This window comes from Eulemur rufifrons, chromosome 9 (assembly GCF_041146395.1).
Source record: "Eulemur rufifrons isolate Redbay chromosome 9, OSU_ERuf_1, whole genome shotgun sequence".
Classification (NCBI taxonomy): domain Eukaryota; kingdom Metazoa; phylum Chordata; class Mammalia; order Primates; family Lemuridae; genus Eulemur; species Eulemur rufifrons.
The window spans coordinates 2,962,137-2,978,346 of record NC_090991.1 but is presented as its reverse complement, the minus strand read 5'-3'; the positions used below and the strand labels follow the sequence as shown (position 1 = coordinate 2,978,346).

The 16,210-nt window shown below is 44.0% G+C and overlaps 1 protein-coding gene across 1 annotated transcript in view; it reads right to left on the bottom strand.

The window, feature by feature from the left end:
* The window catches only part of COX10 (cytochrome c oxidase assembly factor heme A:farnesyltransferase COX10), a 130,116-nt gene that overhangs the window by 8,075 nt on the left and 105,831 nt on the right, over window positions 1-16,210 (bottom strand). Inside the window, exon 6 of the mRNA XM_069483195.1 lies at window positions 5,636-5,868. Within this exon, the coding sequence (XP_069339296.1) occupies window positions 5,636-5,868 (233 nt within the window). The remainder of the gene's footprint in view (window positions 1-5,635; window positions 5,869-16,210) is intronic.

Here is a 16,210-nt window from a genome sequence, read left to right as displayed (position 1 = left end):
AAGCTGGCTAGACCAGGGACCAAAAAGCAGCCCGCTCATTCTGCCTTCCTGAGTTTTAGCTGGGAAGCATTTTTAATGTTTCCTGCTAGGAGCACTTAAGCTTAATAATAATAATAAAAAGGCAAGGTAATTAGGCAGGTGGGAGAAAAACGGCTAACTCTGAGGCACAGAGGAAAAGTGGACACAGGTAAAATCCCATTATAATGATTATCTTTACAGACAGAGGACTCTGTAAAACAAAGTCACTTCCTACGCACAGAAGCAGCCAGGCTGCGGAGCCCTTGCTGCCTTGATCTGATGCCACAGAGCGCTGTCTGGGCGGGCCCGGGTCCTGCCACACAGCTCTGAAGCAAGCACTGGCTGAGAGCTGCCGGCACTGAGACCAGGAGGAAAGCTGGGCTATTTACAGTTCACTGTGCAGCTATAAAATAGCAAATATCAAGAACAATTCACATTTGTTTGGCTTTTACAATTTCCATCTGCTAATCTGTTTAGTTTTCTTCACACTCCTCCCCCTACCTTGCCTCACTCACCCCAAGCTAGATTACCTGCTGTGGATCCACACCACCCACTGGGACATCTAAAACCAGTTCTTTTCACTATCTGATAAAAAAAAAAAAAAATCAGAACCCCATGGGACATCCTTATACTTATTTTATGTTTTATGTCTTTACAAGAGGAGGGAGGCAGTGCAATCTCTTTAGTGCTCAAGGCCCCCTGGAGGCTTGTCTGGCACTACTATGCAGCCACCACAAGGCCACAAAAAGATCCAGATGCCAAGAAGGGGAAGAGGTTCTTCTGGCCCAGGTGCATTTCCGTGCTCCGTGGCTCACTCTGACCAATAGGCTGCTTACCTTCTTTAGGTTTCTCTCCTCCCAACCAGATAGTTCCTTGGGCCTTTAATACACGAGGCTATGGGATTTCTATTTCAATACTGGCCGAGCTGCTGCCTCTCCAGTCTTGACTACCCTCTACTGAGCCCCAGGAAAGGCTTGTGCAAAGGTGTACACAGGAGGGGATTGGGTGCTAAAATGCTGGTGCTGGGTATTTTACGTCCTGGCTCCCCGGGTGGAGCAAGGAAGGGAATACGATCAGTCGGATCCACCTCCATCAGACGGGTATCCTCCTTCCCTTGCCCCACTTGGAGGTGTGCTGGTATTCACAAGGTGCTCTTTCAAAGGATCAGACTGATGCTTCACTGAATTCTGAAAGGACGAAACCTTGACTAGGGAAGGCAAAGGTGATAGGGGCAGGCCCAGGATAGGAAGAGCCCTAATGGCGAGGGGACGAGGGGAAAAGAGCGGGTGGGAGGTGAGAGAAGGCGCTTGCAGTTGGCAGGACAATAAAGGCAGACGTTGCTGATCTTCCCGTTATCAGGAGAGAACCCGCAGCACATGTCAGTGAAATAACCCTGAAAGTGTGACCCGACTGCTCTCCTGCTTCAAGCTCTGTGGGTCTTTATCAACCTGGAATGAAGTACGAGTCCTCCGTGGGCAGCTCGCCTTAGCACGCGTCCCCACGCACACTGTGCTGCTCTCTGGCTTCCAGGCCCTGAGCCTTTCTACGTGCTCTTCCCTCTTCCCCGGGAGCACACTCCCCTCCCCAGGTAGACTGGTCTGACTTAATTCAGAAGTCATTCTTCTCCAAAGTCTTCTCGGACCCATTAGGGAGGTGAAGGGTTTGCCCTCTGGAGAAACCCTGCTGAAGTTCTCAGATCACTCGCTTACTTCCCTGGCTGTCTGCCTCTCCCCGGAGATGCCCGAGGCATGATTTCCACGAGGACAGGCACTGGGTTTTCGTTATGTTTGTATCTTTTAGTGCCCAGCGCACAGACACCTGCACAATGAAGTGATTATGGGGACCAGTTTAAGAAGGTGGCGAACCCAGCAGGCCACAGTCCTGGCTGTGCAGTGGACCAGCCTCTCTCACTCCCTGGTATCTGTACCCACCTCACCTGCCACCTCCTTCTCTTCCTTGCTAACAGGATGGTTCACATAGTATTCCAAAGACTTCTTGATTCACAGGCCTCTCCAAAAGTGATCAGTGTTTGGTGGTTCAAATATTAAATGCTTTGAAGATACCACAAGAGAAAAAAAAAACAACCCTTTCTTGGCCATTTTTTCTCAGAAGGGCTCTTTCCAACCATACATGTCCCCTAAGATAAGAAACCAGACAAGACATATCATCTCTATGGATAATACAAATGACCCCAATAATACATCTCAAATAATACCATCTGCCCAGGCCCTCTGCTCAAATCTCTAGGTATTTCCAGGGTATTCTGATGGCTACAGTTCTTTCTGGTTCTGTCTTTGCAGATTGGTGGTTCTTAAAGTGTGGTCCCCTGAGCAGGGGCATCAGCACCAGCCGGGAACTCGTTAGAAATAAACATTCTCAGACCCCCCCGCCCCACCCCAGACCTGCTGAATCAGAATGCTGGGAGCAGGGCCCAGGAATCTGTTTCAGCAACCCCTCCGGATGATTGTGATGTGCATTGAAGTTTGACAACCACTGCTTTAGACTTCAGCGAGACCACGGGTACGGTCTCATACAATGCCTCGTTATTTAAAGCACATACTTCTGCAAGGCAGATGGAACACAGACGCGTGGTATCGACCTTCCTTCCAGCCAGTACTACCTAAGCGAACTTGCTGCAGTAACGGACACGTTCTGCGTCTGTTCATATGGAAGCTGCTGGCCACACGTGGCTTTGGGCATTTGAAACACGGCTAGTGGGAATGAAGGACTGAGTTTTTAAGTTTACTTGGTTTAAAAAGCTAAATGTGCCTACTGGCTACCAACTGGACAGTGCAGTTCTAGAAGATAACTAAACTACAGAACCATATTCAACCCAGTTCCTAAAATCCCAGCAATAAAAATCTTTAATACATTCTCTTAGACTCTGTCATCTGTAAAATGGAAGGTACCTATTCGCTGATTCATTCATTCAAATATTTACTGTCTATCTAAAATTTACTTTATCAAATTAAAGTTTTGAAACTTTTGAAACCATTTAAAGCATTATGTAAAGTAGTATTAATTATTCTTTCTGCATAATCTTGATAAGGCTTTAGACATACAGTTTGACCTGATTTGACCTGTGATAAATTAGGATTCTGGGGGCAGTAAACCATGTTGTTATTGTGTGCCTTGCAATGTATTTCTTAAGATTTAAAGAAAAAGGACATACATAATAGAAGCCAACCTCAGAAACTGCCAAGAGGCCTTCTCTTTGTGGCTATACGAATCTTTCAGACTGCTCTGTTTTATATCACATTCTCTTCAGGTAGATAAGGGATCTCGTTTTCCAAAACAAATATGTATTTTCATTCTGCTACCTAATAAACAAGAACAGCCTACCCATAGCTGTCCATCATTAATGAGTTTGTATACAAATGGTTAATTCTGGATTACAGAAAGACTATGATCAATTTTTAAAATTATTTTATTTTAAATATGACCATTAACAATTTAGCCAAATTCAGACTGTCCCTGAACAAATAAGGGCTGCTGCCCAAATGTGCATGCGTAATGGGGACTTTTGCAAAGCTTTGTCTCTCTCTGGCCTCCGGGGATGCAACTCTAGCCTACACAGGCTGAGGCTCAAGCGCTTCACAAGGAAATTGCCTGGAAGTGTGACGCAGGCCCCTGGCCCTCAGCAAGAGCCTGCACAACAGTGGTGACCAAGTTCTCCACGGCCCTGGACTGGCCTGTCCTCACGAGCCTCCTGTGAGACCTGTCCCTGAGGCCCTGACACTCGGGCCTGTCTGGGACTCCCCAGAGAGAAAAGGTAGTTTTGGTGCCTTGTTTCTTTGTGCCAGGTTCGAGGAAGCTGAACAGGGTTCGGGCACTCCTGGCAGGGCATGTGGTGTCTCCGCGGCAGGCGGTGGCTCAGCGCTGGTTCCAAGCACCGGGCAGAGCTCCGTCCTTGAAGAGGGAGCACACTGGGGCCCGCAGAGCCCAGGGGCCCTTCGCTTTCTTTCATGGTCTCTGCTCCGAACGTCTGGGCCGTCACAGAGGTTTGGAGAGGGACGGCAGGAGAAAGGACAGCTGGGTTAGGGGACAGGTGGGAGGACAGAGGGAATCTGGGTCAAGTCACGTTTGGGGCTCGAGCAGAACTAAGGAGGAGGAGTGTGGCGGGGAGCTGGTAGGCGTGCTCTGTGAATGTAAAGTGTGCACCAGGGTGAACACTCAGGTATCAACAGGCCCAGGGACGCCAGGCCCAGGCTCTCCACCCCCTCCTCACCCGAAGACCCCAGCACTCCTTCCCGCCAAGCCCAGAGGCCCCTGACAGTCTTCAAAACAGCAGCCAGGGAATGAGGCTGAATTGCTCTGAGTGTGCAAACCAAACAAAATCTGACCTGGGTTAGTCCCCCACAGTAGGAAAGAGGACTCCTGAATAATGACAGCAGCACTGTGGACCCTGAGTCGAGCCCTTACCACGGTCTAGCACTTTAAATATAACAACCATTTCATCCTTGCAGTGACTCCATGAGGGGAGGCTGTGACTGGCCCCATGGGGGGCTGAGGAGACTGGGGCCGCAAGAGGCCACGTCTGGCTGTGAGGGGCACACAGCTGACGAGGGTGGACTTGGGCTCCCACTCTGGGCGCTCCTAAGCACTCTGTCGATACCGCCCGCCACACAAGGGGACTCTGCTTTTAGGTTTATCTCAGAGCAAATGAGCACAGAAGTTTTAGAATATAATACTTGTAGATTCATTAAAATCTGACATTTACAGGATATTAAAACCATTCTAAGAGACAATCATGGTATAGGTGCAATCATATTTGTAAGCTTGCCAAATCGGAGTATAAGAGCTTTTATGAAAAGTTTCAGAAATGTGGCTTACAGGGTAATGGTTTATGGTCAACTGCCTTTTGATCTCTCATGTGAAAAATATGTACTTACATATATTGCAGGAAACCTCACCACTTCCTTCCTAAGTGTTGGTCAAAAACACTAATTACTTGACTAATTAGACTGTGAAACTTCCCTTACAGATGGTAAAAATGAGCTATTTTCACCCCACAAATTCAGTTGTGACATACCACCAAAAAAATGTGGAAATCTTTCAATGGTTTTATTGTAGACAGCATGAACAATTTAAGCAAATCATATAAAAATAAATTAGAAACTAATGAAAATAATCTGTTCATTCATAAGAGGGGGAAATAACTCTCAGTTCTATGGAAGCAAAGACCTAACCAAGGAGGCCACACCCTTCTGACAGGAGACCAGACGCCAGGTCCAGACACCTCCTCCACGGACTGGGACATCCCAGTGGATGGGTCGGCCCTAACCTGACCTACGATTTTCATCACGGTTTTCAGGTACTTTCCTTTAAATCTACCTGTAGTCACAGACTGAGGCTGTACTGCTTGCTTTGATTTTCCTTTGTTTTCTTTCAGACACCCCTTCAAGGGAAAGCATATGCCACGCTCACCTGCCAGCCACGATGACAGGGACTGCCTTCAGCTCTGCACGCACGGTATTTCAGAAGGCCACATCAGCACGCTGCCAGAAGAATCATCATGGAATAAAATGGGATCTAACCAAGTACTGCAGCTCAGGGAAGGAAACACCTCCTGGACTCGTGGGTGTTCACAAGAGATTCGACACCAAGGGACACTCACCAGCATCCAGGCTGCCAGTGGCCGCTGTCCAGCCCATGACAGGTGGGATGGCCCCAACCACGGCTCCGACCCACGTGTTGGCAATGCTGATCCTCTTCAGTGGTGTATAACAGCAGGTATACAGGAAAATGTTGAAGACCCCCAGGGCTCCTGTGAGTGGATTGACCCCCCAGGTCAGAAGGGCAACTCCTGGGACAGCACAACAAGTGGCAAAGGACACAGCCAGCAGCGGGCTGGAAAAAAGCAGAGAACACCCAGCCATCATTTCCAATTCAACTTAATCACACGGCCGAGAACCAATCGGAGCCAACAGAGTACGAATAATCTACCTGGTCAGGGAAGCCGCCCGGCAGGCAGTAGGACTGATCTGACTTCTTCCTTGTTATGAGAATTCTCTTTACAAAACTTGGAGCAAGGAAGGTTGTGTTTTGGGAGCTCTGACTGCTGCTCTTAATTTTGCCAGCCAGGAGTAAAGGACGTAGCAGCTCAGAGTGCCCTGGATTTGAATACAGGCTCTGTCCCTTCCTGGCCACGAGACTGCCGGACTTCACTGTGCTCATCTCCACCAGAGAGATTATTAGTACTCTTCTTCACAGGGTTGGCGTAAGGACTGAGACAATGCCGACTTTGCACGGTGGTCCATTTTATAGTTAAGAAGTAAGGGATAATCTAAACAATTTAGAACACAATACACAATACTGCAAGATTCAGGCAAAAAATAGTATTTTAATTCTGGAAGCAGTTCTACCATTTATTTATTTTAAAACATCACCTGATTAGCAATGATGAATAACAAAGGTATGTCTCAGTGGGTGCCCTCATCACAGTGTCTGTAATAAGCCACAGGCCGGCATGGCACCAGCTCCCCACCACGGCCAAAGCCAGCGGCTGCTGCACGGTGCCAGCGCCGTAACTTGCTTTATGGATGTGGGATTTTCAAGAGGGGGTCTCACAATATTACACATGTAAATGAAAACTGTCAACTAAAACTCTACAGTGATAATGCTGATTATAAGCCGGTTTCTCAAAGAGCTCACTTTTTAAAGTAGACTTTGTATGGAACGTGTGGAAGACTTTTTGAGAGCCTACATAAATTGGATCTACTAGTTCCTGCTCATACGCATGTTTATTTATTCTTTCTTAAGAAACCTAAGGAGGTTATTCAAGCCTGCTTTCTCCTTACAGAAGCTGTAACTCTACCTCTACGTAAAGTATGTTTGTGCAGTGTTCGGGGAGCCCACTCAATTACAGATTCCCCAATGTGCTTCTTGGGAAGCACGTGCCATAGGCGGGCAGCTTCTAGGGTGCTCTGGTTTTAGCAACAGCCGACTCCCCGAGGGAGGCAATCTTTACCCAACACGCACACAGGTGAGATAATCCCCTTCTATTCACAGGCTGCAGTGTTCCCACAGCAGGAGAGAAGCCCTGCGCCTATGGAACTGCCCCTCCAGGAAACACTAACTTGTGGAATTATGACAAGTTAGAATTCAGCTGCAGGGGGACAGGGGGAGCAGGCGAGCCGGGCAGCTGAAAATACAGTGCCAGGTGACGTCAGGGCCATAGAACATGGAGGCTGGAAGGAACCTGGGGGAGGATCCCGGCTCCCACTCTGCTGTGTGGCCAGCACTGACTCTTTCCTCCCGGGCCTGTGCCCACTCTGCCTGAAGATGGGACCCAACAGCACGGGAGTTTTGATGGGCAAAGAACACACAAGGGATATGTTGCCATCGATGTGCCTGTGACAGAAGAACCATGGCCTATAGCTGAGAGACTTCTTAGTGCACATCCCACCCTAAGGGTGAGTTTCCACCTACCTGTCCCTCGGCCACCTCTTCTGAACCCCATGGTCACCTACTGACACCACACTCAGCCCCTCCATCTGTCATTCTGCCTTGTCCTTCCATCATTCCCTCCCTGACATTTCCCGTTTCTGAATCTGCTCAGTGACTCACTGTCCCTGCTCCTGCTGGGGAAAGCCCTACGATCATACCAACTGGCTCATGTGGAGAGGATGGCGCAGCAGTGCCGGCGCTTGGCTGGAGTTGATTCCATTCTTGTTCCTTGTAGTGACAGTTTTAACTCCTCCCTCGCTTTCTCAAGGCTCCAGCTTCACTCTAGCTCCCCAGCCCCCTTAGCAGATGTCCTTCTCTCTTACACTACACTGACAAATACCCCAGACGTCCTTCCTTCCTTTTCTCCCATTTCAGGAGTAGAGGCCGTCTTCTTTGTTTTCAAAGATACGCTCTCCACTTTGGCCCTTATTTAATCTCCCCGATCTGTCTATCTTCTATCTCTACTGTCTACTGACCTGCATCCTCAAATAAATTACTCTGTTCATACCTCCCTCGACGTAACAGTTGCTTCAACACTCTTCAAAGCCAAACATCCTGATGGAGTCGACTAAACACATTCCTTGTCTCTACTTCCTCCATCCCTCAGTCTCCTATTTGCTCCTCCCACCTCCCGGAACAGAGTTCTCCAAGGTGGCCATATGCATCACGTGCCCTGGGACCCCTTGGCTTCCCAGCATGGCACAATATGATTTCCTAAATCAAAGCTTAAAAGATGACTCTGTGTTGCTGCATCTCATATATGCCCAAGAAGAAGCATTTAGATGGTTACCTAGCAGTACAAATATTCTAATTGTTGTTCTTCTTTCAATAAGGTACTTCATCGCTTATAAGAACAGTTTTTTTTTCTTTCTTTTTTTTACCTATGAGCTCTAAAAAGCTAGCTATGAGTGGGACAAAAATGTGGCTGATAAACATTTTTATTTTTCCTGAATTGGTCCTTGTGTGGAAAAAAAAAGAAGGTTGTTCATTCTTTCTCCAAGGTCTGTGGAAGCCAGTTGGATTCAAAGGTATTAGTGTTATGAAAAGCCCTTTTAGAAAAGCACACATGAATTTAATTTATTGAGATAGGCAATTTTATGTGGAAGTTTAGTTTCTGACCCCTGTTGAAATCACAGAAAATCATGAGGTTCAATTTTGGTGTTTAAATCAACATGCTCAGGGGCATGAATGAAAAAACACAAATGAAGATATTTATCCAGATACCACGACCATTCTCGGCACCGGAGGAAGCCATCCCCTCCTGGGCACAAGGAGTGCCCTGGAAATCAAGGATGTCAGAGCTTTCTTGTGTTATGCAAAGGTACTACAATTACAAACTGCGTGAAGTTTATTTTCCCGTGATGTTTCATTTTTCCTAAAATACTTATTATAAAAGTAATATACGTTCAAATTCAGAAAATTTGCAACTACAGAAAATCACAAAGAAGAAATCCTAAATTAGTTACTCAGAGAAATATACTGGTTGATGTCTTTCTAGCCTTTTTCCAGTTATATATCTACTTGAAAAAATAACTGAGAACCTACTAAATCATGGTTTTGTTACCTGCCTTATTTAAATATATCTTGATAATTTCCCCATGCCATTAAGTATTTCCTTCCTTCCTTGGGCACGATCAGAGCTCACTGCAAGGCCAAACTCCTGTCGAGTGACCCTTCCGCCTCAGCCTCCTGAACAGCTGGGACTACAGGTATGCACCATCACACCTGGCTTATTTTTAAATTTTTTTGTAGAGACAGGGTCTTGCTATGTTGCTCAGGCTGGTCTTGAACTAGGTGATCCTCCTGCCTCGGCCTCCCAAGGTGCTGGAATTACGAGCGTGAGCCACCATGCCCGGCTAAGTATTTCTTTTACATCATCATCATTAGTAGTTACATAGTGGCCTATTCTGTGGACACACCACAGTTAACTCAACAACAGACCTTTTTTGGACATGGAGTATTTTTCTATTTTTATTAGAAATAATGTTGGGATGAATATCTTAGGGACAGACTTTTGTTCACAGCTCTGATTAGAATAAATTGAGGATAAATTCCCAGCGTGAAACTGCTAAGCCAGATGACATGCACCTCATCTAGGGATTCTGACAGGCACTGCCAGGCTGCACTGGAGTCTGCACTAGTTTACACTCCCGCCAGCAGCGTCTGAGAGGGCCTACTTCCGAACCTTGTATTGACGCTGGGTATGGCATTAAAAACAAAGCAAAACAAAAACCAAAATTTGCCAACAGGATAGATGAAAAGTAGTATAATGGGCTTCTAAAAAAACCTTTAAAATTAACAAAGCAAAACAAGCTTATGAAGTCAGCATTAGCCCCATTTTACAAATGAAAAACTGAGATTCAATACAAGTAAAATGACTTGGAAACAGGCTTATTTGTTGGTTCATTAATTTCATCCAGAGTTTCCCAGCTGGTTGAGGGGCACAGGCTATACTACGACTTGCTGAGGTCTGCTGAGGGCCTGGGGCGGCTGCAGTCTTTACTCTGGTTGCTGTCAGCGGGGTGTAGCTTCCTGCGTGCTGAAAAGCTCCTTCAGTTTAAACCATTGCCCAGGCAGCCTAATGGTCTACTGCAGTCCCTGGGATGAAAACAACTGGGGAGCACTAAATTAAAAATCAAAAAAAGGACAGATCTGGGATTTAATGCGGCGAGCAAGACGGCCGTGGAACTCGTCCTGCGGGCACTTACGCTGCAGTGGCAGACGGTGCCGCAGGCGAGAGCCATCAAGCGCGGTGCAGTGGAGGGAACAGGGCAGTCGAAAGCACCTGATGGAGTGTGTGTGTTGTGGGGTGGACAAGGCATGTTTCTAGGAAGAGCTGTTTAAACTGAGACCTGAAGGATGAAGGACGCGGAGAAGGGGTGGACAGCAGTTGCCTCCGCAGTGGGAACAGCACGGGAGGCCAAAGGGGAAAAGCACGGCAAGTTTAAGTTCCTGCATCTGGTGCAGAACGAGGGCTGGGAGGTGTCAAGAGAGCAGAGAAGTTAGGAGAGCCACAGGGAGAGCCCTTTGGGCAATGCAGACTCAATGAAGATTTCTCTGTTTTTTAAACAGGGAAGAAAATGATGAGATCTGCTTTTCAGCAGGGTCACTCTGCCTGCCACGTGAGGGTCGGAAAATACAGACCAGCATTTATTTATTTCCCTCACAAGCGAAGCTCACATTAGGCATTTTCAAGGAAGAAGAATCGTAGGCACGCTGCCACACAACTTCTGTCAGACGCTCAGGTGACAAAGCAGCCTTCAGCTAGCTTGTACCTTTAATCCATCTTCCAGATTTCCTAAAATGTACTGGTGGAGCAAATCAGATCAGCAGAGAGCGGGCCCTCCTCTCACCGAATGGCTCTGTGGTCTAACGTGAGGGTGCTCAGGGTTTGCACGTCCAGCTCTATTATCCTTGGCTTCACTTGGTCTCTCCCTAGTCTTCTTTTCACTTGTTTGTCACATTTTCCATACCTTTGCAGGTTACCTTAAGTCTTGTTTGAAGTAAGGCAGAGGAAAAAAGTTAAATAGACAAAAGGGTAGTGATAGGGCTTTGGTTAGAATCTTGGTATACAATGAAAATACATCAGTAAAGAAATGAAGGACTCTTAAAACTGGGCCCGGGAGAAGGACAAGCAATATAATGGTTCTGGGATAAAGAGAAAATGCATCAAGCGGTATCTGGGTTATTAAGTTTGATTTACCATGAAATCTTTAAATATCATGGTAATATTAAAGCTGTTGAACTGTTTTAATAAACAGACCTATTCTGAGATAGAAAAAGGTTAAAGAAGAGTGTTCATTTCTCATCTCAGTTAAACACGATTATGACTTTCTGCCTTCGCGCTCATAAAATGTGGCCAGAGCTAAAATCCCAAAGACCTGAAAGGCAATTCTGTCAAGGACTGATTTCCTGTTATTTGAGATCAATTATTCCATACATTGTTTCTCCTAATCCTACCATTCAGTCCTTGACCCCCAAAACCCATCTGCTCTTCCCATTCGTAGACGGGTTTTAGAAAGTGTCCCGAACCTGGAGACACACACAACACGCAGACACACACAGTTATTTCTCCTTTTATCATTTATTCCTTATTTTAAAATTTTTGTTTAATTTTTTCTTTCGTTAGACTTTTTGCTCCTATCATTTTAATTCCTTAGCAGTTCGCTTCCATTTCAAGTGTGACTCTGCCACCTGGTTTCTAGAGACAAGGAGAAAGGCTAAGCTGGCCTCCTTGGGCTTCCGGGCCTCAGTCACCTTACGGGAGGGGCCCCGCTGCAGTTTCCGGGTAGACCCTCTGCACCGTGGTTCTATTTAAGTGTGGTTTAAGGAGCAGCAGCAGCAGCAGCACCCGGGAACTTGTCAGAATCCAGTGTTCTGGAGGCTGGCTGAAATTTGAGAACTATGGCTGCACCATTGCCAGTGCAACGCTGGACCCACTGGGCAGGCCACACGTGCTGAGCCAGCAACAGCCACTGCACTCCAGCTCAACTGAGGCTGGCCTGGGGACGTCACCCACTCCGTTGTCTTTTGATATGTCTCTTGACATGTTCCAGCTAAGAACACAGGCTGTGAACCAGCTCCATTATCAACTAGCAGGAGAACTTCGGTTGTATCCTGAGACCCTTGGTTTGTCTGTACTATTTACCTTGATTTAATGCAACCAAGCATTTTGACCATTAAAAATACTTCAAGGGCAAGATGAAGCAAGTGTGGCCAAAGTCTGGATAGTTGTTGATTCTGGGTCATGGGTATGTAGGGGCTTGCTGTACTATTGTCCACTATTGTATCGGTTGGAACATTTTCATAACAAAAATGTTTTTAAAAATGCTTTAATATTCTTTATTAGTATTATTGTATTCTGGTTTCCTGATGGTAGCATAACTAAACATACAGAATAGGAATCAGGTGGTCCGAGTTCTAGTTCTGACTCTCATGTTAACTAGCTATATAAAAGTAGGCAACTAATTTAACCTTTCTGTTCCTTAGTTTCCTCCACTGTAAAGTAAGGGGTGTGTTGGGCTCTTTTGGTGGCAAGACTGAAACTCAAGTCAAACTCACTTAGGCAAAAAGGCTCAATAACGAGACCATACAGAAGCAGGGGTTCTACCTCACCTAGCTGTATGCTCTGGAACAAATTATTTAATTTGTTGGCTTTAATTTCTTCATCTGTAAATAAAAGATACTTCATAGAATTGTCTTAAGAATTAAATACAATGATGTAAATAATAAAGCACTTAGCAAAGTGCTCATTAAATGAATATAGTGTTCACTGTTCATTCATTAATTCATTAAAATTTCTCATTGCCTGTGCAGTCAGCCACTACACTAAGTGTGAGTACACAGCGGGGAACAAAATAGGTAAGTTCAGAAAGGAAAACAGACATTAAACAAACACAAGTACTATGAATTCTCCAATTACAAAATCAACTATAAGAAAAAGAATAGATGAGACAAAATCATTTTAAATAGGAAGAACCTATTTAAATGGAGCTAGAGGCAGGGGCTGATAAACTTGCAATAAATTGTTTCCTCTGATTTGTTTTTTCAAACTTATGAAGACATACGGATATATATTAAGACTCATCGATATAAAACTATTTTTATTTTCAATTATAACTTTTTATTTAGAATTTCATTTTATTATGCCAAATTACAAAAAGTAAACAAACTAGTACCTGGGAAAACTAGATTGATTCCATACAAAACACTTTTTAAAAATGTTGGTGCTTTTGCACCTCTATAACAGTAGCTGTAATGGCCTTTATTAAGAACAGAAGAATTAACATGTCAGATTGGTTCTCACGGGAGTGAATTTATACAGGATAAATCAGAAATGCAGGCCATATTGCAAAAAATTTCTAATTTTCAATAACAGAATAAATGTATGAATAAGGAAAATAGCACTATTTGATGGGGGTGGGCAGAAAAGACCCAGTAATTTTCCTGAACTGAAAAAATTCTTTCATATTCATTTACTCACTCATGCAAATAGGTTCATGGTTCATGCTGAGAGTTGAATGATGATTGATTTCAAAACTCACATACAAAACTAAATTACATTTTAAATTGAGATATCTTTCTACCGAACATCATTGCTTGGGCTCTTTCTACTTCTGCCTTTCCCGCCCAAGGCTACCATAGAAAAGAAACTAATAGACTAAGGGGTGGGGAAGATTTGCTAACATGTTTCTGTGAATTATTGTTTTCTTCTTCAAAACCTAACATTGCTTTGCTTAGTAAATACCAGTCCTCACACAGCTCTGTCAAAGTAAAATTTTCTATAGAAATTAGGAATAAGAGAAATAAAAGCTTTAATTTGATGCCTATTTATTGCACTTAATAAATATAATTTAAATTACCTGACTTTTAAATAACTTCCTGGAGAAATGTGGCATTTCTGTTAAATAATGTGTCAGGGAGGTTTATGAAATGATATATTAAATCAAGCACACTTTATATTTTGAGCAGTTCTGAAGGTAATTGGTTTACACAAAAATTAATTTCATACTTCTTGGTCATTCTTCCAGAATAGATGATTTTTAAAATACAAAATAAAATTTCCTTTCTTTAAAAACAGAACCCCAAACCTTAAGCAAACCAAGCCAATTTAACTTTAATTTCCTGCACAAACCCCACATTTGAGCTTTGAAATGAGTTTTTCAGGATAACTGTTTTGAAAATGTCTCCCCAGAATCTTATTTAGGAGTTTTCTATTTCTTCACATGTCTCAGGTTATAGATATTGTACGGTAGCAGACGATGATGTAAATTCAGAGCTTAAGGAAATCGTGAAGAAAGTAAGGACGCAAAACCTCTTTTAAAAGAAAATTAAATTTTAAAAAATGTTTAAGAAATGCAAGAAATGCAAGAATAACAAAATATTTTTGGCATAATTATAGTCAGAACATGGAAACTGGTATTAAGAAAAACCTTTTTTCAAGGAAGAAGACAGAATAGATCTGAGATGAATGAGTTTTTGAAAACTGACTAAAAGAATCTTATTAATTTAGGAGGAATATAAGAAAGATTGGCTGTTAAAACAAACCAACCAACCAAAAAACCAAACCAAACAAAAAACTACCAAAACGAACCTTACCCCACTGTCGAACTCTGAGATTCAGTCTTCAAATTCAAACAGGAGCAAATGGTGACCCTTGAGTTATGCTACATCAATTCAGCTTAAATTAAGGATATGATATTTATACAAACACCCTGGAAAGAAAGGTGACTCCTACTGTCTCATCCATGAAAATAAAAATTTCTAGCATAGTAGTCCAATCTCTTAATGTGTTTCTCAAATTCCCTGAGGGCAGGGACCACCTACCAAATGCTTCCACCATTTCTCCTCCTGTGACACCTAGTCCCTGCCCATGAGAGACATATGCTTTTCCTGGTCCAGACAGATGGTTTAATTCTCTGATCCTTGCCCTTATTTTTAACTTACAGGACTCTATTAAAAAAAAAAAAAAACAGCTTGGTTCACCTACACAAAATAGGGTCAATGAATTTTAAAGAGTCTTTGAAAAACTTTAATAAAACAATTTATAAAAAATGAAGCTGGGAAACAAAACTGTCCCTGCAGCTTTGGAGACTACCTGGGAGCTGCGCATGAGCACCTGCCCCAAGACTGAGGTGCTCACTTCTGTCTCCATCTCCTTGCCACCCCCTTGGGGCCAGGGTCTTTGGTCCAGGATGGTGTTTGTGAACGCAGACAGGCTGGCACAGCAGGCCAAACAAAAAATGACTCTTCAGGATTTGGTCTGTTGGCTGATGCTTTGCCATCTCTCGTCTAGGTAAAAGATCTCTTCTGTGAAGAAAGTGTCTACCTAACTTGGTGCATGCAGCTCCTTTGCCCTGGAATTGGAACCCCCCTCTCCAAATACTTCTGCCTCTCTTTTGTGGGGCCAGTTCTTACTCAGCCTCTGAGACTCAGCTCAGGCATCAAGAAGAAACTCTTCCAAGAGCATCTGCCTTCACCCCTCCCCCCGGTTAGTCTCCAGGTCTGCCACTGGGCCCTCATGGTGCTTCTCAGTCCCTGTGCTGATGTGAGCTGCTGACTTACCTGCCCGTCCCACGACACTGTATTTTTTAGTGCAGTGACTCTGTACTATTCGTCTCTATATTCTCTGTACCCAAGAATGGTGCCCAAATGAACCTTTACAAGCCATGCCAAAGAGAGAACACCATCCTAAGCCTACTACTCAACCAACACTGAACAGTAGGAATAGCATTTCATCATGTCTAATCTTTTCACATAATCTTACTGGAAAAGAGAGGAATCAAAGTGAAGGGACATTAGACTAAATGGCGGTAAAGAAAGACCTAAGAGGTGTTTGCTCCTATAACATACCTGGATATTTTCTGGTTATAACAAGGGACACCGGAACTGATGAATCCCCTACCCCTAGGATTGCTATCACAGCTCACAACGCTTCAAAATAGTCATAAATGCTTTCTTTTTTCCTCAAGACAATGAGAGAAAGAATTGTAACTTTCAGAAAATCCCAGCATTTCTCTTGTTTACTCATTGTAATGATCACATATGACGATTCGTACAAAAACTTCCTGCTAACTTTTTGTTTTCATACCATGGCTCATAAAAATGAATGATTTTAAGAACAAAGTTCTCTATATTAGCACCACTATTATTAATATTGAGGCCAAATTCTTTCTTCCTGCCACTTCAAATCACTGGTTAACACTAAAAAAAAAAAAAAAAAAGAAAAGAAAAGAAAAAAAGA